Below are 26941 nucleotides of genomic sequence, written 5' to 3' on the forward strand. Positions count from 1 at the left end.
TTCGCGTTTGACGCCTTTTTGATTCCTTCTTTGCCCAGCGCGACTTCCCCACCAGACTATGTCTTCTGGGAATTCTTTGCTCATGGGTTTAGCACACAAAGTAAGCACGGTGCGATATTGAAACTGAAAGATATCAGCATGCTCGGGATGATGGAACAGCTTCATGTCCTCCTTGTAAGTGTCGTGCTCCGTTTCACAATCTTATACGATCACGTCTTATGCTGACCTCTGGCGCATGCTTTCGTCATGCTACCGTGAGATTGGCAGCGGCTCGCCCGCGGTGCTGAAACCCTCATTGTTCACTCCGATGCGGACGCAGTCTCCACAGCCCGCTCGTTGCACCCATCTCGAAGCCAAAGCAGGCGCTATGATCTTGGCGCGGCACTGCGGCACCGTGTTCATCTTTGGCGATGCGTGGTGTCCCATGTCAACAATCAGCCCGCCCAAAGACCGGTCGCGCTTGCACGTCCGCGTCCATGAGACTTGGGCGTCGCGAACTGCTTCCTCCCATGATCCATTCTCCCCGATCACGGTGAAATCGGAGGAATAGCAAGGCAGCACACCGCTTGGTTATCTCTGTAATTCGAAAGTCCTCCATACCCGTCGTGGGCGTGGCTGGACACTGTAGGCTATATGACCTACCGTAACTCGTCTAATAGTTCGCGCAGGTCTTAAGGCGGCGAAAACGGTGACATCTGTGGCACGAGGCATCATGGCAGTGCCGTCCGTTGCCGCCTTGGTTGACAAGTCTTGTCATGGACGGGCGGCGCATGCGTGTTGCGGGCATTTTCTATCAATGATCCGGCGGTGTGAAGCAAACCGACGCGCTCAAGAAGCTGTCTGCTATGGCGCTCGTAAGGATGGACGGTATTTTTTACTGACTCTTCCTGCCACGCTCTATGTCGATATCATCGATAGCTCGTATAGCATCGTAAGACAATATTGGTCCGAGCTCATACTTATTTGCGTTCTGGGGTTTCCGAAATCACTCATTCCATCGATCAATCATGTACGATGGCTGTGTCGCCTGCCGTGTTCGGAAAGCAGCGCCTCAGGGGCACATCCAGTAGCCGAGTTTGGGCTGCCAATGGATCGCGATTGTGGACAAGTCAAGTTTGATGTCGGTTGGCAATGATGAAACATGTGCGTCCGGCTTATGTCATTGATGTCGAGGACCGGCTAAACTAACACTCGAGCACAACATTAACGCAGGAATATCGTGGTAGACTGCATTCCAACGGGTGCTGCCATTGAACTTTTGTTGTCGCGACCAATCGGCATCGTATTCTTCTCTAGAGGGCTGTTTTATTTTGATGTCCGAACTTTTGCAGTGCATCACAGTTTCGTTTCTACGTCGCGAGGACCACGATCTGCAGCCGGTCTGCACGGCCTCCCTATGCTTGGCGCCCCACAATATAAAACAGCGGCGTGCCCTCCGTGAATCTCCAGCTCTCAGCCTTCGTTCTTCGAGCCCAAAGACTTTCAAGCAGGTACTGGTTGGTGAGTATCCCATGCTGCCTCTCTCACTCTCAGTCACTGAATAAGATGTTCCACGCAGCCTTGTTTGTTTTCTCTTCGTATTCTTTCTTTACGACTTCACGTTCAACTTCCTTCCGTAACGACTACATTCCCTACGCCCCTTAATCCATTCACGACATCTTCTCTCATCTTAATACCCTTCTATCACAATGCGTGCCTCCATCGCCCTCTCTGTTGTCCTCGTCGCTGCCTCCGCTGCGCCTGCTTTCGCCGCTCCCATTCAAGCGTGAGTACGCAGTCAATCTCGTGTTACCTCTGTCCTGAGACCCTCTTTTGCAGTGCACCTCAGCCTGAGGGTAGCGAGGCAATTAACTGGGGCAAAATTGCCAATGTTGCCGGCAAAGTGATCTCCTTCCTCAAGCGCGAAGACCCTCTCCTTGCCCGCGCCTTCGAGGTCGAGCTCGCGGCCCGTGCCGCGCCCCCTCCTGCCGACGGCAGCGAGGCTATCAACTGGGGCAAGGTCGCTGGCGTTGCTGGCAAGGTTCTCAGCTTCCTCAAGCGTGAGGATGACATTCTCGCGCGGGAGTTCGAGGACAACCTGTTTGCGCGCGCAGAGCCTCCCGCAGACGGCAGCGAAGCTATCAACTGGGGCAAGATTGCCGGCGTCGCCGGTAAGGTCCTGTCCTTCCTGAAGCGCGAGGACGAACTCCTTGCTCGGGAGTTCGAGGATGACCTCATGGCTCGCGACTTCGACTACAACCTCATGGCCCGTGACTACGACTACGACCTCATGGCGCGTGCGGAGCCCCCTGCCGACGGCAGTGAGGCGATCAACTGGGGCAAGATTGCCGGTGTTGCTGGCAAAGTTCTCTCATTCCTCAAGCGCGAGGACCCCATTCTCGCCCGTCAGTTCGAGGACGAGTTGATGGTTCGTGCCGCGCCTCCACCCGCTGACGGCAGTGAGGCCATCAACTGGGGCAAGATCGCCGGTGTCGCCGGCAAAGTCCTTTCCTTCCTCAAGCGCGAGGACGAGCTGCTCGCGCGCGAATTCGAAGATCACCTCGTCGCGCGTGCTGAGCCCCCCGCAGACGGCAGCGAAGCCATCAACTGGGGCAAAATTGCCGGCGTCGCAGGCAAGGTTTTGTCCTTCCTCAAGCGCGAGGACCCCATGCTCGCACGTGCCTTCGAAGACGAGTTGGTTGCGCGCGCGGAGCCCGCCGCGACTGGCAGCGAAGCGCTCAACTGGGGCAAGGTTGCCAATGTCGCCGGCAAGGTGCTCTCCTTCCTCAAGCGTGAGGACGAACTCCTCGCTCGCGAGTTCGAGGATCACCTGATGGCGCGCGCTGAGCCTCCCGCGGACGGCAGCGAAGCCATCAACTGGGGCAAGATTGCCAATGTTGCCGGCAAAGTGATCTCCTTCCTCAAGCGCGAAGACCCACTGCTCGCGCGTGCTTTCGAGGACGAGCTCTACGCTCGCGCCGCGCCTGAGGGTGCCGAGGGAAGCGAGGCTATCAACTGGGGCAAGGTCGCAGGTGTCGCAGGGAAGGTGCTCAGCTTCCTCAAGCGTGACGACATGGTATTGGATATGCTTGACTAAACGGGTTGATGGGTTATGTAGGGTTTTACGAGTACATCGTTCATAGTGTAGTGTAATGTAGTGGGTTTGTACGGTCGGACTTGACGAATACGATGGCTCTGGCTGAGAGCTCCAAACACTATCGGATAGATCGCGTGCACTACAAAAAACCCTCAAGTGGAAGATGTGTTCGAACAATTCGTCTGAAAGTTTGCTCAGGCATGTAGCGATTCGATACGATTCACATTGCATTGGAATTTACGTATATACAGCGTATTCTGGGATGTACGGACTATTTTCAGGTAGGGGGGTCAAGGAGTTTATATCCGCCACGAATGTATCGTCGACCAGATCGTGTATTGAGACAAGATGGAGATGCTTTAGGCGGAGGTACTTGTTTTTCAGAGACAACGTGTAAGGTTTGTTGAGCCCCAGCCCTCAGTCGCCATGTGTCAGGACCCAATCTATAGTGAGTACCAAAGCATACAGTGCGACAACGAGGATATAAGGCTAAAGAAGAGGAGAACAAGTGCTACCGGATATGTATGGACAGACCCTAACCCTATGTTCTACTAGACCCCGGGGTACCTGTAACCTACGCGTTACACAACGCCTCCTGTCCCGGGAGAGGTCGCTGCGTCTTGCATATCTGAAGGTAATAGTAAGTGATCCTCGTGCTGTCGCTCTAGTAGAGCAACGATCCCTACCGCTTGGTAGTCCCAATAGGCGCTTCGCGACAAAGTATCGGGTGGCCATGTCGGGCAGGTAAATCTCCCGCTCGAATTGAATTTCGGGGTATGTGCCCCACTGCACGGTCCTAATGAGAACAAATTTGTCAATATCATGGAGCTTCAGGACTCATCGATATATGGAGCGTGGTAAACTGGCGAAGTCGACCGTCGCGGGTACGTAAAAGCGGCGCAATTGGGGTGTTTGAGTCACGCATCATGCGCGCCAGGAGGCTCTCATAAATTACGTCCATGGGAAAACCATTTTCAGGGTTCAATCCGTCGACGGAAAAGTCCACCATCTGGGGCTCGAACAGGGAAAGTCGCTGGCGCGGCTCGACGTGGCGAACACCTTGAGCCGAGATGGGAGTATTATCCTCGTGCAACAACGATTGTGATAGGGGTTGCGTGCTTTGGCTCGGTGGTTGGACAGCTGCATGGGCAGTGGCCAATATGCTTGATATGCGCGTGAGATCTTGCTGACCTGTAATAGAATGAAATACTCGTGGCTTCAGTCGGACCGGACCTCTTTTTGGAGCTTCATTTCCGGAGATGAAGTTCGCGTGATTCGTACGAAATACGTTTTCTACGCCAACTTGCGCCGTCCCATGGGGAACTTGTAAGGGTCGTCTATCGCTGATAGCATCGTACGGCACGTTCCCGGCAGCATCTGTCACTCTCTGCTCGAGATGGAAGTTCTGTGGCTGTGATGGAGCCCCGGGGAGTAGTCGCGCGGGGATGGATCCAGAGCTGACGGGTACTTTGTGGCACTTGTTAATATGGCTGAGGTTTATCCACATCGTAGGGAAGAGGCCGAGGCGTCAGAGAGGAAGTAAGACAGAGGACTCCGAATTACTGACCGTGTCTCTGGGCAATTAAGACATTGAGAGTGTCCAAAAGATCAAGGTTTGAGAGCCAGTTATTGGTAGACTTGGGCCACACTTGGTGCCATATCAGGGATACCCACGCAAGTGGCCCGAGCTATCATCGCAACAGTTTTTGAATGGGCTGGCAATTGCATTGAGATACTATCATAGAGTCATAGCTCGCAGTCCCTTGACGCAGGTACCATAATTATCTGCAAAACTTCCACTGGCATGATTTTCGATGTATTTTCTTTTGTTGTTCTTCGGTAGTTCGAAAATCTGAGCACCTCTGTCGGTATAGCATAGTCCACTCAGTGCTTATCATTTTGAGAAGGCAATGTAGTGGACTTATCGGACTAGGCTGCATATAAGTGAGATGGCGTTTCCGAATCGGGGTTGTCGACGCAGGACCAAATAAATGACGATGCTGCTATGAGAAGCCTGACAGACATTTCTTGACGAGAGCCTGTACAGTGCATTTCTGTTTGCTACGCCATTTAACCGCTACTTACTGCTACTTGTTGTTCAGCGTCTTTACGAGAGATCCCAACCATGGCAAACGGATGTCTTTGGGAACGTCTATCGAGTACGATAATGCATGCAAGTTCGGTCCTGGGGCTTCACGCATGTGTATGTCTGGACAGACAGTCCGTGAGTGTCTCCGTCTTCCGCACCATAACAGAGATAAGGATGGGCAGAATATGGTCGAACAGAAACTTTCATTACAATCCGCACTCACATCCGGGCGTTACAACACACCTCATTCTGTCGGGGGAATTCACGGTCACATACCCGGATGATGAACCAGGCAGAAAGGAAGCATTCGGTCCCGGTGCGCGGATTGATGTCGCTGCGGGAAAGATCCACGAGGTGTGGATTGGCAAGGAAGGATGTACATACGTAATTGGCGAGTAAACCGTACTTAGATAGCCGTAGTGAGTATCTGGTGATATGTTTACCATGATGTTTTTGAAAACTGAGTGACACACCGAAAGAGCCATTCACTTCTTTGGGAGAAATCTCAATGTATGGCTTGAATGAATAACATATGCAATGTGCGATGATATACCACAATGGCTTCATGTCATTTGCTGGTCGAGCAGCATTAACGAGTTAAAGGCGAAAGGTGTTTCGTAGCATTGCCTATGAGTATGTCCAGTATGAGTATGTCCAGGAAAAAGGACGTATAACTGAGGGCCCTGATTTGTGTTACGACGCGTGGACATGAACCCTGAGCATCTTCTACGGTCGCGGTCACATGACACGCGTTGTGACCGACTTGGCGGATGTTCAACGTCTCATAGACTCATCAATCCAAGTCTAATAGCAAACAGTCTCTGCTCAAATCCACACTATCAACCGTCAGATGGCGAACGTGTGCACCTGCAATTGGCTATTCTGGTTTCGTTGCCACAGGTCCTCCGCGGATTACCTCTGCGAACACTGTTCCAAGTTCTTGAATGAAGAAAGTGATGACAGCGAGTCAGACGACAGCTGGGATCTTCTCGCGACCATCACTCGGAGGGTCAAGTCCAGCCCCACCACCTGGCTTGCAAGATCCAAGACTTCTAAACAACCGCGTCGTGTCCAGACAGATGAACCGTCCCTGGTCAAAGAGAGCGATGAAGTACAGGACATGGCGAACGAGCTAGGGATGGCCTATCGGCATTCAAGCATACCTTCTTGTGTGGTCGATTTGTCTCTACAGCAGGAGAGCCCTTGCGCTTTCGGTTAGACCCAGCCACTTCGTGAGCAGCCTTGGTCTCTTGAGGTGCATCCACAGCAGGATCATGTTGCCTGAAAATAGACTGCAGATATAACTAAGGCACTTCCTCGGCAAGTCGAAAACGACGGCTTACTTCGTGTAGTCTCGTGATATCAATAGAGATGTCAGCTTCATACGCCGTCTTGCGTATACAAGTCTTCTTGACTTCCCCATACGCGGAAAACCATTCCCAGTTCCCTCGTGCAATCTTGCAAACCGTACCGGGGTCGTTAACACAGCTTCTGTTGACCACGTTATCTGCCAGGTTGGCGAATAAAGAACCCATAGGTACGCGAGCTGCGGAGCTTGGGTCTGTTGTCGCTGGATCATCAGTTGGTGACACGGAGTACACTTGGCCAGCAAGGCTTGACATGATCTCGACAAGGTGGACATACGCCGCTCCCTCTGTCGACACCGCGTAACCATTGACGGCATTGAACGGGACCGTATACGTTCGGTCCGTCGGCGGGTCTTGTGGCCTGTAGCCCCACACATTCTCAACAAAGTCGATGACTGGATAGTCACGATATGTTCTGTCGTGCAGCTCTGCTTCGATATGCATCTTTACCACGTCGCACGGGGGAGATAGAAATGAAGAGAGGAGGTCTGACGACACAAGAGACACAAATCGGAAGCTGCGCCACGGAATTGATGTCGCACAACATTCGGTGCTACGGTACCGGGATCATGATTGAGGACTTCATGGTCAAGCTCTGGTATGCGGACCGACATGGCGTGGTCGTGTCGAGGCCATTCGACATGTTTGTCGAGTCTGACAAGCTGCTCTTGGTGGTGGCTGCAATAGCCGGTGCTGATATAGCGAAGATGGGTGTCTGCCCATTCTCGCGGTTTCCCTCGAGCAAGCTCGACAGCTACGAAGGCTCAAAGCTCGTGTTCCAGCCGGGACCAATGACTGAGAGACTGCCAGAGGTTGAGTTCACCATTGACACATCTCGGCCTGTCGAGACGAACTTTGGGATCGTCGGGCGAGGGACAACCATCATTCCCCTGAAAGCAACCGCTGAGTTCTGGAGCGAAGACCTTGTTGCCAAGATGGCTTGGCCCCGGGAGAGTCGATTGGCGGAAGCCGACTACATCCGTGTGGTCAGGTCTCGCCTGGCGAGGAAGCCACAATATCTGCATCACATCGTCGACATGAAGTGCTGGATATCGCGGACAATGGAGGAGATGAAGCTGCCGCGCGCCTCGATGGCGCTGCACAACTTTGAGTACGAGCGGCGGGAGTTCCGGATGATTGTGATGAAGAAGTACGAGAGGCTAGAGCAAGTGGAAAGTGTGGATGAATTCAAGCGCGTTTTCTGCGACGTGGTGCGCGGTACGTCAACAACTGGCACACCCGCTTCACATTGGGACACTGACGAACGTGTGTACAGCCCATTACGGGGTGTGGGAGACGTCGAGCATCCTGCATCGCGATACCAGCTCGTACAACGTCATGTTCTATCGGGATGATGGACGTGTCGTAGGAGTGCTGTGTGATTGGGACATGGCGGCATGCATAAGTCCCGAAGACGAGGCTGTCAATGACGATGTTGACGATGACGTACCGGACAGTGCCGCCATGAAGACTCAGGGGACAGCGACTATGGATGGGAAGCCTCGAGCCAAGGCGGAATATACCACTGAAGCAGGCGTAGTGAACCTCCGAACTGAAGGACGCTGCAAGGCAAGACAGCGCACGGGTACAGGGCCGTTCATGGCTCTCGATCTTCTGCGCGCTGGCCCGGTACCCTTCCCCCGTTACCGTTATGATCTAGAATCATTCTTCTTCCTACTGGCTTGGTTCTGTGTTGTCCACGATCCCGTGAGACATAAATTCGGACACCTACCGGAGTGGGAGAACTCAGACATGTTCACCATCGGGCTCTACAAGCGCGAATTCCTGTACCACAATGGGCTCTTCGATCAGATCTCCCGCGTCGGTCCTACGTACCTGCCGCTTTGGGAATCCTGGGTAGAGCCACTTCGTTTCTTACTTGGTTTGTATATACTTGATCAAGACGGCATAAACTTCCTCAAGCGGCGTCTTCGGGCGCAGCGAAAAAAGCACAGCGCGGCAATGACGACGGCGACTTTGGAGGAGATTGTGGTGGCGAAGAAGCGCATGCACGATCCACCGACGTACGAGAAATTTATGGAAGTACTCGGCGAGCCGCTGGATATTACATCTTCGTGAGGCTAACGCCAGATCTTGGATTGCCTCCTTTGATGAATTCCTTTTGATTTTCTGATTATCTATTGTACTTAAGTTTTATTCAGGATCTCGTCTATAAAGAATTGGGCATGCAGTCGAAGGGCGCCTTGACTTGAAAAGTTGGAATTGCCTTTGATGATATGTATCTGTTGGTGTAAATCTTTTCGATCGGGTGCCGAATGGATTTAGCATCAGAGGCAGACATATATTGGACGCCAGTGTCCATATACACAAGTCGAGAACAGCGCCGGATCAGTATCCCGACGCAATCTCGCGTGCTTTTCGGTCAGATAAGGATATCCGGAGTCGGCGCAGGTTGAAGAGATTGTCTACTCTGCTCTCAGGAGACTAGCTTTTCGTGTTTTACGTTTCAAGCTTAGCCACAACGCTCACTTTGTAGTGTGACATTCTCGGACTCTACCATCCATCCTCTCTATCCCCCCATGGAATTCACCACATTTATAGAGCACATCCTCGCTCAAGTGGGTGTCAAATATGCGGATCGAGGCTGTCATGACATTTATGAGCTAGTTGTTCTCGTCTTCAATACACCGCCGGTATACTCTCGGTATCTTCGCTTTGCTCCTGTGATTGTTGGTAAAACGTCACGCCTTCTCGCCCTCGACTAACTCGGAGAGCTCAGATAGGTATATTTTAAGAGGTGTTATACAACATCATGAAGGATGTACTGGAGGCCGCGCAGCGTGGATTTCGAGCCGGAAAACTGGCCCTGACATCTGGTATAACGAAACGATCCATAATTGATCGAGAGTCAGCCCGTTTCTACCTAACAATGCCCACTCTCGTGCCGCAGGATACGGTATCTCTGTCTTCGTGAGCTAATAGCACGTGACCCGCAATCAGTCGACGCATGAATGTAGCTCTTGACGCAACATACCTCTACAAAGGCGTTGAAGACCCCAACGAGTTGCAAGAGGAGCCCGGCCCTGGTAATAGTGTGCATGGCACTGTTGTTTCGGCGTATAGTGACTGGTGCTCTGAAGTTCCGCGACGTGCGCGGATACGCAGGCCACTGCGAGCGCACTGTGAGTCTCCAGTCTCGCTGTGTAGCCTGTGCTGCGACGTACCCAGAACGTGATGACTATCTGTTGATAATTGGCGCCAGTGTGCGTGGGCAGAATAACGGGTTTTTGGACGTCAACGACGTGCGGGGCAATCTCTGGAACTGTCTTGTCTTGTAACAGCCCAAGACATATTCCGGTGCCCCGGGGTAGTCCATGGAGGTCGAATTCGACACGCTGGTTGTCCAGCCATGTTAGCCCTTTCGGTATTGAGTCGGACCGCATCGAGGCAAAGTTTTCCAAGGGAACGCCTCTTGCGGGGTCCATGGTGGGCTGCGGAACACGAACCATTGGGTCAACGCGGAGGTTGGGCAACATCATTAGCCGTGGTAGAGATTCCTGGTGCCGAAGATGCTCTTCATTGCAGCCGTGGAGAGTACGATATTCAATGTCCTCGATGGGCCGTAGCTCGAGGTTCGTGTCGCCTCGAATGTAGTACTTGTCGAGTTGGGTTGCGTGCGACATGTCGTGGCAAGATAATAGGAGACGGATGTGAGAGCTGAGATCACGCTGGAATGTGAGGACAGAACATGACGAGATACCAAGCTTTATACGTGCAGAACATGGCTTTGACCGATGGGCCCAGAAAGAGATGTGCGAGACCTTGGACCATTGCAATACTTTCTGTGGCGTTTGGAATCTCCCCGCAAGGTCAAAGCGCATCAGCGCAGGTACGGGTAGTGCTTAATTCAAGCGTTATCGTAGATTGGTCGTCGACCCACAGTTTGGATAATGAGAACAATGAATGCGGGCCTCGCCACATTAGTTTGAGTGAGCTGTTCAAGACTATGACATATGTGATCACCTATGTTTTTCAAGATCGGAGCGGCGGTCGTCCTTCTCAGAAGGTGAACATTGAACTCCCGGGTCATAGCTTTCTGATCCCATCACGGTCAAAGCAAAGTAGATGCGCAACGAGTGATTGACTTTGATAGAAAGCCGGTGGACGCCGTTCTGAAGCTTTGGCCTTCACCGTCAGCGCCCAGCCCCGGGAACGCTTGGGCATAATGCCCAAAATGGATCAGGTACGAGGCCTGTGCCAAATATACACAAACTCAGGCATGAGGCCGCCACCGCCACTTTTAGCCAACGGCATTTTTCCATATTTATCACGTTGCGTTTTGCAATACATAGGGTCTCGACCAAAAGCCGTCGAAAGATTCTGTTCTTCGAGGAGTTCAACTCCGGATTTATTTGTATGTAGGGACGTGATCCAAGTACAAATGTGCATATGGCCTGCTTTCAGACAAATATCTTCGAGGAAAACCATGTCAAGTTCTTTGGCTCGCCTCGCTATATACAGTATTGTCAGGATCCGCGACGAAATTGATGTTGGCGACAAAGCAATCTCCATCAGGGGAGTATATCGACACGAGATACAGTTCCTTGTAGGTAAGTCCATCTGGCGCAAATGACCATGGTTCAAGACCGGGCTTGGGCCGTTGAGTCTGACAGGCCTACGCATGATTAGATTAGCACAACCCGATATTGGCTTGGTCAAAACCCGTGCATACCGCTTGAAAATCACGATATGTGTCCACTACAGCCCGCGCAAGGTCGAGACGAGTAATCGAGACTTTATCAGGGCCATCGAACTTGGCCAGAGGTATCTCCCGCGCGAACTCGATCTCTGGGTAGGCTTGCCACTGATTATGCGGTAAGAGATGAGTCGCAGAGCGCATGACGCCACAAATCGCACATACCGCTATGCGGAAGCTAATGGACTCCCGTGGGCGTCCGTTCGGTAGCCGCAAGTAGGAAGCAACAGGGGTATCCGGTAAGAGCATCATGATGGGCATCAGAGGGTCGTGGATCCCCGCCATCGGTACGCCCACTTGGCGGGCCAACCTTTCAATGGAGAACTCGATCTTCTGCTCTATGGGGGGTCCATAGAATGAAGTGGTGGGTGCCCACGACGTAACCGGGCCCAAGCTTGGTCCCGGTCTAGGACTTTGTATGGACTTGGGTTGGTCATGTCCTCCGCCCGCGGCTGCCACTGATTCATCGTCTGTATCGTATGCGACCATATATCGCTGGGCGGGTGGCGGTGGGTAGCGCGTGTGGCCGAGCTGCGAATAGTAGGTATACGGCGCGAATTGTTCTAGCTCCCGAGGGGGCTGGTAGTATCCATAATCATGCGCGCGTTCTTTGTGCGAAGAGTTTGTGGAAAGTTGTTGCTTTGAAGAGCTCGGGACGGGGTGGTCGGACATGATGTGGCGGAAGAGGCGTGGAGAAGGCGAGACGAAGTGTGGGATGTGGCGCACCTCATCGATTTATAAAGAGGCATGCCACTGATACCACTTCAGCCACAGCCACGCGTCGTGATGATGCTATTGTGTTCACGATACAAAGCAAAGTCCAAATTGGTAACGGTGTCTGTATCATCGCCGAGCAATCGCCTAGGCTGTGATACGAGCAGATATGGAGGAGGATCGTCACTGCACTACCCCTAGCACTCAGTGCGACAGATATCGAGCTCTTGACGGCTTCCAACGGAGCTGTAAATTGAATCTACAGCCGCAAGTAGGCCACAGAGCCTGGGATAGTCCGTTCGAGTCAGCAATATAGCCACAAACAAACAGGAGCAAACACATCGTCTCTCCCATAGACTCGCATTCTGGACTCTGCAATCAACCGCGAACGGTCTTGTATGAGCGTCCTCGCTATTCCATCTCAACCTCGCTAGAACTGTGATGTGGCCGCTGTGGCAACCACCGCCTTTCTTGTTTGCAAGACATTGCGATGTGGTATTCATCTCCTTGTCAACCGTCTCGTGGGTCTTTTTTTGGTCAGTACTACATGTTAAGGGTTCTTGTCACCACTCTGAAGGCATGCCATATCAGCAGCAGGAGAGCCACCGTCGGACTTTGTCTGAAAGGTACTTTGGTTCGACTCGGGTCGAGGCCGGACTTCCCGCAAGAAGACAACAATGAGTCTTCTTCAGCCACCCACAAGCCCGGATTGATGTCGAGCCACCTGCAGGGAGCATATAAGCGGTTGTCGGTCTCCTCGTGCGTCCTTACGTCTTCTCTTGTTTCTAACCATGCCCCAAGGTCTCCACACCCAAAGCCAGTCCTCGATGAGTCGCTCTCAGCATTCTGAATATGCCGCGGATCCCAACCCTATCGCCAATCGAAGCTCCCCCGGTTATCCTCCCGCTGACAACCTTGAGGCTGGCACTCGCCAAACAGGACCTTCCCGGCGCGCCCTGTATGCGACCCGGCATTCCGCAGTCGATCCGTCTGGTGCTGATCAAACTGTGGCGCGGCGCCCTGTAGTCGATCCGGCTATCCCTCCCTGTCCAAGAAATCCTCCAGAGCCTCCGGCTTTCCTTCAAACAGCGCATGTTCCTCATCGTGACTTGACGGGCGCAGCTGTGCTGATGTTCTCCGGGGCAGGACAAGGCCACTCTTCAGAGGTCTCGTCTTACCAGGAAATGGGATCACCCCTAGATTTTAGTGAGAACTTTGAGCCCTCGTTAAGAAGACCTGTACCTCGGCCAGTCATATCAACATCCTCCGATTTTGTCGACTTACGGATGGAGCTCACGATACTGCGCGCTCGGAACAGAAGTACCGTCCCCTTACGGCGGATCCCCCAGCTGACTTATGATCCGTATGCACGTCTACGCAAAGCTGCCATCGAAATGCACTCTGACCCACGAGGCATCACGCGCAAGGATAATCAATCTGTTTCCTACGACCTCACCATGAACGCCCCAGGTACAGGCATACGTCTGTCGCTTTTCGATCCCTCTCGTATCAATGATACGGCTAAACACATAGTGGACCGGTTTGTGCCTCTCGGTATTAAAGGGTCTAAGGGTCTAAGCGACAATATCGTACTCGAGATTTCGGTCGGTCCATCTACCATCGTGCTCACGATACCTCTTACTGATATTACTCTCAGTGGCCTGGTATATCTTCATACTCCTCAAAGGTTTCTATAAGACGCATCACAGACGGACAACCTGCTAATATGCTCGACCTTGCAACAGAGGTCGTGGCAGCTTTCGAGTGCCTAATACAGGTAAGCTGACTTGACATGCATTGACCACCGCGCGCATGTACTGATCATGATTCACAGCGCGCCGAATCTCAAGTCCTTGATTCAGACGATGTACGGCCAAAGCTTGGATCTGGCGGGGTCACTCTCAACGACATATGGCTAGTGAAGCTTTATCAGATGTCGGGCCAGCATTGGTACGTCCATTTCGAAGTTCCGGAAACATTTCTTTAGTGCGTCTTCATGTTATACGTTCTCACTTGTCCTTCAAAATTGCCATTATACATCTGTCTCGTTACCATGTACATAGAGCCCTTGTGGCACGCTAGTCCAATAAACAATCCCATTGTATCGTCTACGATGGCAAAATAATCCACGGAATCTCCATCACCTCTACCCTGGAGTCAAAGCAGAGCCGCGGTAGGAATAATCAGCGTACAGTGTCGCACAACTAGGCTCACAGCTCACCTAAGAATTCCGCGGCTTTCCATAATAGGGGCCCGACATAGCAAGGCTTTGGACGAGAAATCCTTACCCAGCTTTGTTTCGTTGCGGAGCGTGACTCTAATGGCGACGTCAAGGAGCGACATGAAGTCGTGCGCCTCTAATGTGCGATCAAGCTCCGGCAAGATCTCCGCACCCAGCGTTTCGAGTACGGCGATGGCTTGCTGATTGTCCTGCAGAGGCTCGAGATCAAATGTAATGAAGAATCTCTGGAGTCCTTTAGCACTGAGATTGGCCAGCGAGCGGAAAATCCATTCGTAGTCGACAGCTGGGTCGGTGATCAATAGATTGAGATCTACGGTCTTCAGACTTGTGTTCTTTGATAGGTCAAGTTGCCTTACTGCAGTATGTGTGAGTCATGTGGCGCTACGCCGAAAGTAGAAACATACAATAGGCAGGAATTTCCGCTTGCTGCAGGAGCCCCAGGATCAGGGTCAACTTGAAATATGCAAGAGACGATGCATGACGCAGGATTCGTTGGATGCATAGGAGCACCTGACGATCCCCGGGTAGAGAGCGATCCCCATATTGGAAATCAACGTCCTGCAAGGACGAGCAAGCATTGGCAGCGGTCAAGGTGTTCATAATGCCGACGCATGAAGCTCCCCCACCTATGTAAAGGCGGGTGAGCTTTTTGGATACCGTATACTTCGAGCTGCGTAGACAGTCAACGCGGTGCTCGACGCTGAACACCAACTTTTGACAGCTGAGGTGCTGGAGCATCGGGAAAGAGCAAACAAGCCGGCGAAAGATCACAATTGAGGGTAATGAAACGTTGTGGAGGGAGAGATGTGTGACGAACTCGAACGTCGCGAGGCCAAGAAAGACGTTTGGTAGCATGTCTTGAGCACGCCAGTCCGCTGAGTGGATGGACAGCTGCCGTGTCCGCTTCCACCGGCCAGCGAGCATGATTGAGAATAAAGCGAAATGTGGTATCCGGCGATCGTGACCATGGTGTAGAGCGTGAATGCACACCTGCTCAGGGCCTTTCCACATCGTTCCTTTCTGCATAGCCAGTCGTAACACATCATCTCGTGTGTGCACAGTGATGCGCGTGGGGAGGCGAAAAAGGCTCCTTGGTCTCCAATCTCGGCACACCATGGAGCAACTCGTCAACGAGTGATAATCGCCGCTCATGTAGTCGATAATGTGCTCCCATATCTCGATGGGTAGACTGGGGATGTCCATGATCTTGACTGCGTAAATCAATACTCTAGGTCTAACGTGACGAGCCAGAGGTTGCATCAGTGGAAACCCAACTGTTCTTGTACCACGTAATGGATCTTCCTTACCTCCAGGAGCTAAGGTAATAAAAGTCGAATTTGAGCTCACATTCCTCTCATCCGACTCGATTCCAGAGACCAAGGCAAGACCGAGGTTGCGCAGGAAATCTGGGGTTTTACTGATGGCTTTCGTCAACTATCCTATCAGGGCCTGCAAACGTGCCTCGAGTCTCGACTGTACAAGGCTGGCTTTTGATAGAGAGGTTGTTTAGATCGACAAGTGAACGCAGAGCTGAAATGCGGATGCCCGAAAGGCGTGCAGCGCGGCTAAGTCCAACCAAATATAGATCTGTCTCGGTTACCGTTCTTCTTCGGTTGTCGCATACCCATCATGCCTATTCCACTCTTCGCCGTGCTTACAGGCTGTTGATCAGGATCCCCTAGGGAGTCGGGACTGGTACAGGCCTCATTATAATTTCACCGCATATCATTTGACTGGTGTTTGAGAAAATGTCTGGGATTTTGCAGCTCCGGTCCGTACGCTCTCGACGTTGAAGATGTCCCGTTTTCCTCGTAGCTTATGTCTATCATACAGGGCGGTGACACGCGCTCTCGGCGTTCAAATCCTAGGAATGTCTAGTGGAAGACGTCAACTTCAATGGACATGCATTAATGCGAATGCGAGAAAGAGGAATATCCCTGGCAGGCGGAACGTCAATCGGAAGTCGCGTCATTATCGAGCATGTTGGATTTAGCATTGGAAATTTGGGGCAATACAGCAGCGCGAGCGCTGTCTGACGACAGATAAACAACATGCAGCTTTTCAGCACATACCTGCAGAAGATCTTCCCAGTACCTCTCTTGCTGAGCATATGAAGGCTACTGGGTTCATTCCGATATGATAGGTATTGCAGGCCTGGAAGGCGAGTACCACTGACAATTGAAATGCCAACAGCGAATACACGTGAGAGAACAAGGAAGTTGTAGCAAGCGCATCACACTGCTTGGTCTAAGGCCAGACCCGACAGTCCATCGTGTCCCACGGCGCTCCTCCAGATGGCATGCTGGCGTTCTGTTATGCGGCGACTCGAGTCATTGCGCACACGCTATCTGAATGGTCCAGCACATGCGTTGACGAGAGGTTAAAAAGCAACGGCGCAGGTCGAGGATAACGCAGAGAGCGGTGTGCATCTAACTCGAAAATGCGTCCCTGCCGAGCTTCTACGGTGTGCCTTTCGACTTTGCTCACTCGCATGGAACTGCCCGACGCTCGAGATCGTGGGTCCTGGTCCGCCCTGGGCGTTCTGAACTGGATCTACCTTCCCACGATATTGCATACACGGTCATATAAATACGGTACAATGGTGCAGAGAGCAGCGTCTATCATACACAAGCAAGGAGACAACGGAGCACCGGTAGCTGAGCAAAGTAGATAACACATACGAGCGAAACACGTAGAAGGGGGCGCGAGTCACAGTACATGCAGAACGACAAACAGCAATGGCGAGAGCGAGTGGTGGTATGTACAGAATATACAGAGCAGCAATGAAAAAGCAGCATCACAGCAGCATGTGGGAGCGCGTAGCGGTGCTATACAAAGGATCGCAGTTGAGAGGAGCTGCGGGGCGCAGAAACATGCAAGTACGGGGAATACCTGCCACCTGCATCTTGCCTGTTGGTCGTCTCACCATGTGCGAGCGCGGTGCTTCTCGACAGCGCTTCGAGCCTCGCAGCCTCATTTGCCACATCAGTCTCCGTCTTCTCACTCCCCCAAGCTTGCGCGATGCTCGACTGAACCGATCTTCACCATCAGACAAATGCTCGACGATGCATGTCACGGATATATATCAATGCAGCTCAGTGTGTGGGGGAGCAGCGCGTATCGTACACAAACAACGAGATAACAAGCACAGAGAGCTGAGCGAAGTAGATCATCCATACGGGCGTGACGAGCACAACGGGGGAACAAATCGCAGTACACGCTGAACGCGATAGTGACATACCGAACGAGCAGAGCAGATGAACAAATAGCAACAGAGAGCGGGTCATAGGACAGCGCGGAGGAATGAGCTGCAGTACACACTGAACACGATAGTAGCAGACCGAACGAGCAGGGAGAACGGGTCACAGTACGTACAGAGCACACAGAACAGAAGACGAGCAGCGGCGCGAAACCCAAGAAAATAGCAATCGAACGAAAAACGACATCGGGCGAAGGGAGTCAAGGGTCAGAATCGGACCTGCGGAGCCTCCTGTCGCACAGAACGACGGAGTAATGAAGATGGACCGGGCATGTCAATCAGCACCGAGAGAGGCCAACATCCGCCCGGGGTCGCGTCTGGGGAGGACATTGGTGGGGCGTCCTGAGGGCGTGGCATAGGTATGATCGCAGGACACATGTGCGCAGATCGGGTGGTATTCAGATAGATGGAATGGCGGGATGTCGTCGAACAATGTAACAGCGCAAAAGGCATATGAGGGGGATTTGAAGAGACGTACGTGCAGGAGTTTTCGGAACGTATATGCGGGACAATGCGCGAATGTGGTAGAGTTGTGATTCGGTGAAAGGGGCCTTTCTCCGCACCCAGCGCGAATGAGGGACCCCTAGAACCCGTCCCGTTTACCTGCAGGCACCCGCCGTCAGTAATCGTATCATCAGTTCGAACTCGGTGTGCATAGTACCTGATGTCTATATCACATGACACACTATGAACAGATTATATCTGTCAAAGCTGCACTTAGGACACCACGAAGGTACTCACTACAGAACATTCCATGCAGCCAGCTTTGGTAAGCATGACTCCACCATAGCTTTGGCCCGGAGACTATCTATCGATTTATTCGCATTGGGGAAAAGTATCGCGACAAGTCCATATTTGTCAAACGTCGTTTCGGAGAGAGCAGCATTGAGAAAAGGGAGGCCGGGCCACACCTTTGTAAGGTCTGCATCGTCCATGACATTGAAGGCCACTTCGAGGTAACCAAAGTCTTCTGGCTTGGATGTGACCTGGCGAAGAAGCTCTAGTAGAAGAGCCATCCATGAACCGTCCTCGTGGGTGATATTGACTGAACAGGCAAGGTGCGAGAGACGTGTATCTGCCGAAATATCAAAGCAACATGCTGGAGGGACGGCGTGTTAGCGCGCGTAGCCTGGAAAGGAGCATGTTACGGCGCGCACCTGTGCTTAAAGTGGATGCTTCGTTGAAGAGCGGTAAGCTGTCTTGCGGGAGTACCCGGAGTGAAAGGTACTTGAGTGATTTGCCAGCGTCCTTGACAAGTCTATTGAGGGAGAGATCTATGTTCGTTGCTACACGCATGGACAGGGACAGCCAAACTATGATACGACCCAGGCGGCGACTGACACCAGATTGAATGAGGAGGTCGACGAGGTCACGCACAGACTGGGGATCAGAGCATAGGGAGAAGTCCTTGCCCAGCTCTAGAATTCCGGATACTAATGGCATGTGGGGACGCCGAGGGGCATGACTCGGGTTCAAGCCATGTGCGGCGAACGTACAAGGCCCGTTGATGATGAGTTCTTTGAGGCCGGGAAAGGCGCCAAGCAAGCGTCCAAAGGCAGCAGCCGTCGGAAGCGTGACATCGGACAAGCGCAGATGCCCGACATGTCTCCATGGAAGTGCCTTGGGGGACGGCACGGTCTGCGCTAAAAACACGTGAAGCAGCCCAGCCAAGTCCGTTGCTGGGTGTGAATGCCGATCGGGCTCAATCCACTGCAGGCGGGGAGCACGCAGCAGGCGCAAGGCGGAGAGCGTCCGGGCATCGACGGCAGTCTCCACGATCTTGACGCCATCGAGGTAGAGCGCCGACAGTTCAGGGAAGACGCAGACAACGCGCCAAAATGTCGGGATCGAAGGGAACGTCACGTCATACAGCTTAAGGTTTGTGATGCGGAAGCAGCCCAAATCGAGCAAGAGGGAACGCAGATGGAAGTCGTCCACCCGCCACTCCGCTCTCTCGATCGTCAGCAAGTGTACGCGTGACCATTTTCCTGCGAGCCTCGCAGCGAATGGCGCCAGGTGTGGAATCGGAAGCCGCTCACCATGTTGCAGTCCTCTCTCGATGCGCACTTTCCTTGGTCCCTGCCAGCGCTGCTTCAGACTGATGCTCAAAATCTCCTCCCGCGTCCTGAGTGTCATTTCGTTTGGAATGTACTTCTCCGCTGTCTCCTTCAGCAAGCCTTCGCTGACCTCTGCGCACGCTTCCAACGTATCGTATTCGCGTGCTGCGCCGAGCTCATCGATGATCTGCAACCAGATCTCCACCGGGAGACGCCGAAGCATGGCTCTTGCGAGTATGCCTGTAGAAGTATTGTCGACGGTGAGCGCAGTTGACATTTCTGTATGATGGCATTCCCATGCACCTGGCTGTATTACTGATCGCAGCCTCGGTGTCGACTCTGAAGTTGAGATCTGGGAGACCTTGGATGTTTGCGACGTCACTCCCGAACAATGGTAGGCAGCACTGCCGTCCCTACAGATGATATTGAGATGATGGTACGCCTCGGGAGCACAGAACGCGGAAATTCTGTCTCTCTGACTCACGCTATGTTTCTTGATATCCTCCGCGACGTCCGAAGCGATTTATTGATTTCTGCAGGCCTTGTATCTCGCCCTGATCCGCGAGAGGAGGTCAACAAGTGCTTGACAAAGAGACAAGGAAGAGGACGCGGTAGATTTGGGCATCCTCGCCCTCCTTGCAGAGTATTTGAGATGGTCACGAAGCGCTACCTTGGGTCCCTGCGCCCCACCTCGTGTCCTTCAATATACAGAGATCTGCATGGATAAGGCCATGAGGCTGGAACCTGTCGTGGACGATGGCGTGGAATCATCAGCCTTGTGCCCATCGTCCCGCGAATCCCGCTGCGAACACGTCCGAATATGCAATGACCCTTTCAAATGTCGCTTGTCTTCCTGTGGGCTGTCTGCTTCCGTGACGGCGCGACGCTCAGCTCAACACATCACAATTGTGCTTCACACCAAAGCTATCAATAGCCTGCTGCCTGATCCGGCAAGCATGTTTGCCAGGCGCTGAAAAGACCACTCGGGTTACCTCATGTCCATAACCTATGAAACGCTCTTGGGGAGGATGTCCCGAAACAGTAGTGTGCGATAACGGCGTAACGACCTGGACAGTGCCGCCGCTGTTCCCGGGAATGTCCATCTAGGTCACGATCCGCATATGCGGGCCCACACATTGGTGTAGACACTTGTAGACACCGGATCCTGACCCCGCATTTCATGATCAGATGTCACAGCTAGATCGATCAACGTGGTCGAGCGAAGCTCCCCCGCCATCCGTAGCTTGTATAGTCACAGTCTGACCATATGCATACGCATACGCATACACAGTGCCTCTCGACGGTGTCTTTGCCGCTGCGCTCCACTCACTCGCCTGAGACTGTGCAATGCTCGACGTCGCAAGTCTTGGTCCAACCCGCATGTCGGAGGTGACTGAGCATATATAATTTAACAGACGAATTCTCATTTCCGTGGTCGATGTTGCATGTCATGCGTATATAGATATAGCTCACTAGTTCGGAGAGCAACACTGCTTGCATATAGACGAGATGTATTGAGCGCCCCCGGGTAAACAAAGAGAGAGGAAATACGTCCAAGCGAGACGAGCAGAGCACGAGAGCGAGTCGCAGTGGAGCGCCGTAGTAGGAGACATTACAGCGATAGAGCAGAAATCATATCGTGCGTAGTATGGTCGTGGCGCGACCATAGCGATGGCTACATCGACGATCGAGGTTGAGCGGATCAGCAGGTCGAAGAAACATGCAAGTATGAGACCGCCCCTTGGCGAGATCGAACTCGCCCCCCAGTGTGGGATGGAGCGAGGGCAGACCGGATTGATGCACACCCTGGGCCGTAGATCGGCGGGACGGTGTTGTCGCCGACGATGTGAGGTGTGCATGCGCATAGAGGAGGAGAGGGGTGGAGACATCCTTGTGTAGGGGAGATCAAGCAGCGTGAGGAGAGGGCATGAGCGCACCGACAGCGCAGAATGGTAAAAGGGATACAGAAGAAGAGCGGACAGAATCTCCTGAGATGATGCAATTTGTCGACGGCCGGAAGGGATAGGCCAGCATCATTCGTCAGATGAACCTGTATGAACCTGGATGAACCCATATCGTTATCTGACAGAACAAAAAGTACGTTTATATCACTTAGCTGTGTCGGCGCGCAATAACCCATGTAATCCTCGAGCTATGACATCGCATTGAGCAGTATAGCGTCCATTGGGGTTATAGTTGCGGGAGGACCCTGTATCGACACGAACATGGTGTCGTTTAGCATACGCACAGGGAATTCAAGGATCAGTAGGATATGCCTGCAACCAGTCCATTTGAACCGCGCCAGCCGTTCAGTCTCGATGACTGGATCACCAGTTGCCCATAGCCATGATATCGACCTTGGCGGGCGTCCAGAGCGGAGAAACGACAACGGGTGTGTAGATGGCAGCCATACCTCAAGCACCTTCCAGCACCCAGAGCAGATTGCTTCACAGACATTATTCGGCTACTAAGTAAACACAGCGATGTTGCTCAAGCCGAGCTCCGGGGTTCTGCGCAATTGCAGACAGCCCGCCAATCGACTGACGGCCATGTGCTGTCCCACGCCGCTGTCTATAGGTCTGGTGTTCAGTTGGCAGCCGGGGGTCAAGCAGGGCGCCGCGCACAGAGTAGGACCGCAGACGTTCACGAGCGCATCCAACGTCCAGAGGATCCCAGTATCCTGAAACCATAGCTTTCCAGTTAGATGCCTGCCAGTGAGCGGAGCAAACTGACAGAGGCGCACCATGGTCTGATCACTCAGCACGGTGTTCCACCAAGTTTCCCCGCCAAGGTTTGTCTGTTCAGCGGATGTATAGATCCGAGTAATTAAGATCTTCTTGCTCGTTCCCATGGCCAACTAGTCCAGTTGTAACAAGGCATTGAGACGTCTAAGCATGAGAGCACAGCGACCAGACAGAGTAATTGTCCTAGCGCGTATGGGACGTGGCCGTACGGGGTATAGACCCCCAGATGGCAGCAGAAACCAGCGTCCACGGATTGTGGACGAATTTAAAGGCATACGAGGACGATTTGGCCGAGGACAACCATGTGCGTCTTGACTCTGGCAAGCGAAGATTTTCTTGCTATAACAAGGCGTTGCATGGTACAGACAGCTTGACGATTGCCACGTCGCCGACAGAAGATGTAAGATTAGGAGAAGAGCATGCGTCACACAAAAAAGAAGAGTTTTCATGGGACCTTTGCACCCGAGCTTGACAAGGAGCGACAAGAGTTGAGCACCAGTAGCGAATGAGACTGGGCGATCATAGTCACGTGCGCACCTGAAATTCACCTCCAAACGCTGCAGATATCCCCGTGCGTTCATTAGTGCATTGATCCACACTTACTGTATGTTTGCAGCGCTCGATCAATCATAGCCTTCAATTTCAACACTTGCACACTCCAAATCTTTTATGAGCTCTCAGCCAGAGCTGTCACATTCATTGATCGAGTCCGACCGTACGACTATTACCCTTAAGGATATCTATAATGTCCTCATCCATCCCAGCATCCCCACAGCCCGACGCTGAGCTCAGTCGAGTATGTCGATCTCCATGCCGTCCCGGCGAAGGAATTTCAACACGTCCAGGAGGCCCTTGCCAACGTCTCCTGCAACATGGCCAACCTTTTTCCAGTTGACGGCCTCGCTGCCTACGGCAGCAGCCGGCACCGTGCGCGCATAGAGCTCGTCGTCGAACGAGCGGGCGTAGAGCTCATCCTCGCCAAACGACCGCGCGAGGAGCGCATCCTCGTCGAAGCCCCGTGCGTAGAGCTCGGCTTGGAATTCACGTGCGAGCAGGGGATCCTCGCGCTTCAGGAACTTGAGCACGTCCAAGACGCCCTTCCCAACATCGCCCGCAATATCGCCGACCTTCTTCCAGTTCACGGCTTCGCTGCCCGCCGCTGCGGCGGGGACCGTACGCATGTAGAGCTCGTTCTCGATCGCGCGCGCGAGCAGTTGCTGGTCCTCGCGCTTGAGGAACTTGAGTACGTCAAAGACGCCCTTTCCAACATCGCCCGCAATATCGCCGACCTTCTTCCAGTTCACCGCCTCGCTACCGGCAGCAGCGGCACTGAAGAAGCAGCGTCGTGAGTCATGGCAATGTTCAATGAAGCATAACGCGGACTCACGGCTCGATTGGGCGGGCGAGGGCCGGGGCAGCGACGACGGCGAGGAGAGCGAGAGCGACGTAGGAACGCATGATAGTATGTGTTGGATTCGTAAGGGTAATCGTTAAGGTGAGGTAGCGAATGTAGTCGTAAGAATCGGAATCAGAAGGGTCGTAAGAAATGAATGCGACGAAGAGAAAACAAGCAAGGCTGCATAAAAGTGCGTGTCAGTCCTGCGTATAGACATCACTCAAGAGAGGAGATACTCACTAGCCAGTACCTGTGCCTGAGAGACTTGGGCTCGAAAGAGAAGGCTGAGAGCTGGGGTTCCATGAGGATCGATGCAGGTTTTATAGACACGCGGGCTGGCTAGGCGCGGTCACATTCGGTAAACGACAAGTCCGCCCCTTGCAACCAAGCCCCCCTCCGGGGACCTCCATACGCGAGGCTATCCCGCGATCCGTCTCTGAATCTAAAGTTAGACGGGGCTGTGAGGAAATGCGCGCCCCACTGCACTGCCGGCAGTAACAGGATGACATGTGTAGAGCAGAGAAGACCGGCGGCGCTTCAGTAGAAACTTATTTGATAAAGCTGGCTTTGTTATCGACTGTAGTCAACAACAGCTCGAACGCAGCCCTTGCAAATGGGTCAGGAGCAGTTTGGGCCACGCCATCTGAGCGAAACTTCAGGTGATCAATTCGCGCAATGCGAGAGATATCACCAGTGACGAGTAAGCAAACTGCTTGAAAGAGCGCATCCGGCGTCCTGATCCAGTCATATAAATAGCACAATTTGATGGCGCCGGTGGCGTACACTTGTGCAAAACAGGCTGATCATTTGCACTCTCGTCAAGACGCTGTCGACCACAGAGTTTCGAGATAACTCTAGCGTGCCCCTCGCCTAAGAATCAGACCCTGTTCAGCACATGAGAGAGTTGAGAATCACCCGAAAATAACTGCTGATGCAACTCACCAAAGGCGTCCACATTGCGAGTAGAATCGAGACGCCGATAAGCAAATGATCTCTCCAGAGAGGCTCTCCTGGCGAGATGGGAACGAAGATTGTGCCACGCTGTCAGATGCCGACCGCGAGGGATGTATCACCATCTCCATCAGTTCCAACCCATGGAAGAGAAAAATATCGAGCTCGACCAGCCACGACCGAAGGACGAGGCCCGCGCTTAGCCTTGATTGAAGCGCCCGGAGCTCACGAGGGCACTCGTTGACAGGGGTTCCAGTAGCAGCGCCGGAAACGAAGAGCATCCTCTCAGTGATTGACGTTCCGGTGACATGTCTCTGATGTCTGCAAGAAGGGGTGATGCACTTGCGGCTGTGTTGTGACATGGGCTGTAGATGACTAGGAATAGAACAGGCAGCTCACCTGCGTCCTAAACATAGCTATCATGTCAAACAACTGTTTCCACCACAAGATCCAGACATCCCGCCAAGAATAGACTTGCACCAAGACACACGTGTGTGGCTGAAGATGAGACGGGTCGCCGTGCAATCGCCCCTAGAAGTTGCAGTACGATCTCGATAACAGGTATAGTCATTCCTCAGAGTGTGATAGGGTAATAGCACTGGTTTGCACTGCTCGCCCAATATGAGTCACGATCTTTCGATGTGATTTCAAAGGCATCACACTGTCCTTCGGTGCGGCGTATTGTTATCAACAATGAGGGATGATTGGGCTCGACCAGCTTGAAACAAAGGACAATAACAGCGGCACAGCTAGAAGGGAGCAGACTCACCAAAGAGCAAGTCCAAGAAGAAGAGGACGTCATCACTTCGGATTGGATCAGTATAATCACGTGCGCTGCAATTGAACCGTCTACACTGCCAGAGCTTGGTCCCGAGTCTAACCTGAGTTCCCACGCCACGGGGTCACCCGGAGTCCCCGGATTGGGTTTAACCCACGTCCTCTTGGCCCCTCGCCCATCCGCCCCGATCCCGACGTCAGCTCAGCATAGGAAGTCGGGGAAAACCCAAAGCCCGCAAGCATGGGGCCGGCGCTAAAACTCCCTCAGGCCATGGATAGGGGCCACCCCACCCTTGGCTTGCATCCGCCCTTGTATATATTTGCTCCTCTGCCCTCATTTTCTCATCACTCTTATTCTTGTCATCCTGCGTGTCGCTCGTCCTATGCTGCCAGTCCTGCACACAGTTGCACCCGAACCTGTGCAGAGCCTATTGGCCTCGAGATGTACGTATCCGAGTTCACACCAGCAGACACTGATGCCCTTGAGGTCACAGTCATGTGACCTGGGTAACACATTGTGACTGTGCATTTGCCAGCGTGAGTCGTCGTTTTTCTTCCTCAACTCCCTGCACCTGTGGCTGACTGGTTGTCAATATTCAAAGGTGCGGGACACTTTGAGGAGGTGAGTACATGATATTGACAAGACTGACAAGACTGACATACCACTGACAAGAGCGATGCACTAATCATATACTGACAATACTGATGTCCCAACCTACTGACATCCGAACTTACTGACTTACTGACATACTGACCTACTGACCTACTGACTACTAATGTCGCGACTTAGGGTCAAGCGACTGGGGAAACACAGACAGAGGATGCTGGGGGCGTTCGACTGGGTCTTACCGAAGCGATGGTGAGCTTACGCTCAAACCTAAGGCTAGGGACAAGATGATATATTAGTTAGTGAAGTAAAGAAAGGATACAAAGGAAGGCTTACTGACCTAGGGACAAGAGGTCGAAACTGAGGTCCCTAGGGCAGCAGAGGCTGGCTTATATACAGGGGATGTTTAGAGGAGGCTGTGTGATACAACGGTCTACACTCCTATATTGATGCCTGACTCGTAGACGACGAGCGAGGACTTATGGACAGTGCGTCGTCCTGAAGATCGAGCGAGGAAGTCGAGAATGACCACTACCCCAAGCAAAGAGGAGCAGAGACTTGAATGAATAACCAGGTCGAACTTAGGGTTCGACCGACTAATGGTACAACTACTTATACAAGTACCGACTGCGCACGGACCATCGTGTCTATGTGGTCGTGTTAGTGAAGAAAGAAACGTAGTGGTACGATACCAGGCACGAAGTGCGCACGGACCCCATTATGTAAGCTACATAATGTTCAACCTGCGGGTGAGCGCTAAGACAGGCGCCAGTATGGGCGCTAGTAGTACAAGGAATAGAACGGAAAGACAAATGTTTCATTACCCCCCTACCAGAGTCGAAGTCCCATTCGACTACTTACTGCTCACCATCTCCATACAACTCCCAATCTACGCCGTCGTCCTCCTCTTCGTCGAACCACTCCTTGCGCGCGTTCCTCCCTACG

General features: G+C 52.8%; 9 protein-coding genes across 9 annotated transcripts; 4 read left to right on the forward strand and 5 right to left on the reverse strand.

Annotated features, from left to right (window-relative positions):
- Nucleotides 1-1688: 1688 nt before the first annotated feature.
- POSPLADRAFT_1037607 (hypothetical protein) lies at nt 1689-3076 on the forward strand (the record flags this gene model as incomplete). The annotated part of the gene is made up of 2 exons (XM_024477236.1): nt 1689-1765; nt 1819-3076. 2 exons carry the CDS (start codon nt 1689-1691, stop codon nt 3074-3076), a joined length of 1335 nt encoding a protein of 444 aa, XP_024333127.1.
- Nucleotides 3077-3657: 581 nt separating this feature from the next.
- Nucleotides 3658-4583, reverse strand: POSPLADRAFT_1037608 (hypothetical protein; the record flags this gene model as incomplete). Its single annotated transcript, XM_024477237.1, has 3 exons — nt 3658-3872; nt 3965-4267; nt 4310-4583. 3 exons carry the CDS (start codon nt 4581-4583, stop codon nt 3658-3660), a joined length of 792 nt encoding a protein of 263 aa, XP_024333128.1.
- Nucleotides 4584-5247: 664 nt separating this feature from the next.
- POSPLADRAFT_1160577 (hypothetical protein) lies at nt 5248-5564 on the forward strand (the record flags this gene model as incomplete). Its single annotated transcript, XM_024487567.1, has 2 exons — nt 5248-5300; nt 5363-5564. The coding sequence occupies 2 exons, from the start codon at nt 5248-5250 to the stop codon at nt 5562-5564; spliced, it is 255 nt and encodes an 84-aa protein (XP_024333129.1).
- Nucleotides 5565-6132: 568 nt separating this feature from the next.
- Nucleotides 6133-6976, reverse strand: POSPLADRAFT_1062824 (hypothetical protein; the record flags this gene model as incomplete). Its single annotated transcript, XM_024481564.1, has 3 exons — nt 6133-6255; nt 6329-6457; nt 6509-6976. The coding sequence occupies 3 exons, from the start codon at nt 6974-6976 to the stop codon at nt 6133-6135; spliced, it is 720 nt and encodes a 239-aa protein (XP_024333130.1).
- An 89-nt stretch (nt 6977-7065) lies between these two features.
- Nucleotides 7066-8611, forward strand: POSPLADRAFT_1062825 (hypothetical protein; the record flags this gene model as incomplete). The annotated part of the gene is made up of 2 exons (XM_024481565.1): nt 7066-7750; nt 7809-8611. The coding sequence occupies 2 exons, from the start codon at nt 7066-7068 to the stop codon at nt 8609-8611; spliced, it is 1488 nt and encodes a 495-aa protein (XP_024333131.1).
- Nucleotides 8612-9303: 692 nt separating this feature from the next.
- On the reverse strand, nt 9304-11921 carry POSPLADRAFT_1160420 (hypothetical protein; the record flags this gene model as incomplete). The annotated part of the gene is made up of 7 exons (XM_024487543.1): nt 9304-9468; nt 9528-9662; nt 9718-10394; nt 10685-10745; nt 11013-11168; nt 11226-11357; nt 11415-11921. The coding sequence occupies 7 exons, from the start codon at nt 11919-11921 to the stop codon at nt 9304-9306; spliced, it is 1833 nt and encodes a 610-aa protein (XP_024333132.1).
- An 833-nt stretch (nt 11922-12754) lies between these two features.
- POSPLADRAFT_1037612 (hypothetical protein) lies at nt 12755-13950 on the forward strand (the record flags this gene model as incomplete). Its single annotated transcript, XM_024477238.1, has 3 exons — nt 12755-13567; nt 13621-13740; nt 13798-13950. The coding sequence occupies 3 exons, from the start codon at nt 12755-12757 to the stop codon at nt 13948-13950; spliced, it is 1086 nt and encodes a 361-aa protein (XP_024333133.1).
- A 121-nt stretch (nt 13951-14071) lies between these two features.
- On the reverse strand, nt 14072-19798 carry POSPLADRAFT_1160482 (hypothetical protein; the record flags this gene model as incomplete). Its single annotated transcript, XM_024487551.1, has 16 exons — nt 14072-14114; nt 14185-14560; nt 14610-15225; nt 15319-15416; nt 15513-15611; nt 15830-15897; nt 15925-16079; nt 16278-16307; nt 16445-16515; nt 16693-16758; nt 17132-17234; nt 17684-17806; nt 18068-18132; nt 18206-18272; nt 18376-18539; nt 18622-19798. 16 exons carry the CDS (start codon nt 19796-19798, stop codon nt 14072-14074), a joined length of 3321 nt encoding a protein of 1106 aa, XP_024333134.1.
- Nucleotides 19799-23053: 3255 nt separating this feature from the next.
- Nucleotides 23054-23723, reverse strand: POSPLADRAFT_1037613 (hypothetical protein; the record flags this gene model as incomplete). The annotated part of the gene is made up of 2 exons (XM_024477239.1): nt 23054-23594; nt 23653-23723. 2 exons carry the CDS (start codon nt 23721-23723, stop codon nt 23054-23056), a joined length of 612 nt encoding a protein of 203 aa, XP_024333135.1.
- Between the last annotated feature and the right edge of the window lie 3218 nt (nt 23724-26941).

This window comes from Postia placenta (assembly GCF_002117355.1).
Source record: "Postia placenta MAD-698-R-SB12 unplaced genomic scaffold POSPLAscaffold_24, whole genome shotgun sequence".
In the NCBI taxonomy this organism is placed as follows: domain Eukaryota; kingdom Fungi; phylum Basidiomycota; class Agaricomycetes; order Polyporales; family Adustoporiaceae; genus Rhodonia; species Rhodonia placenta.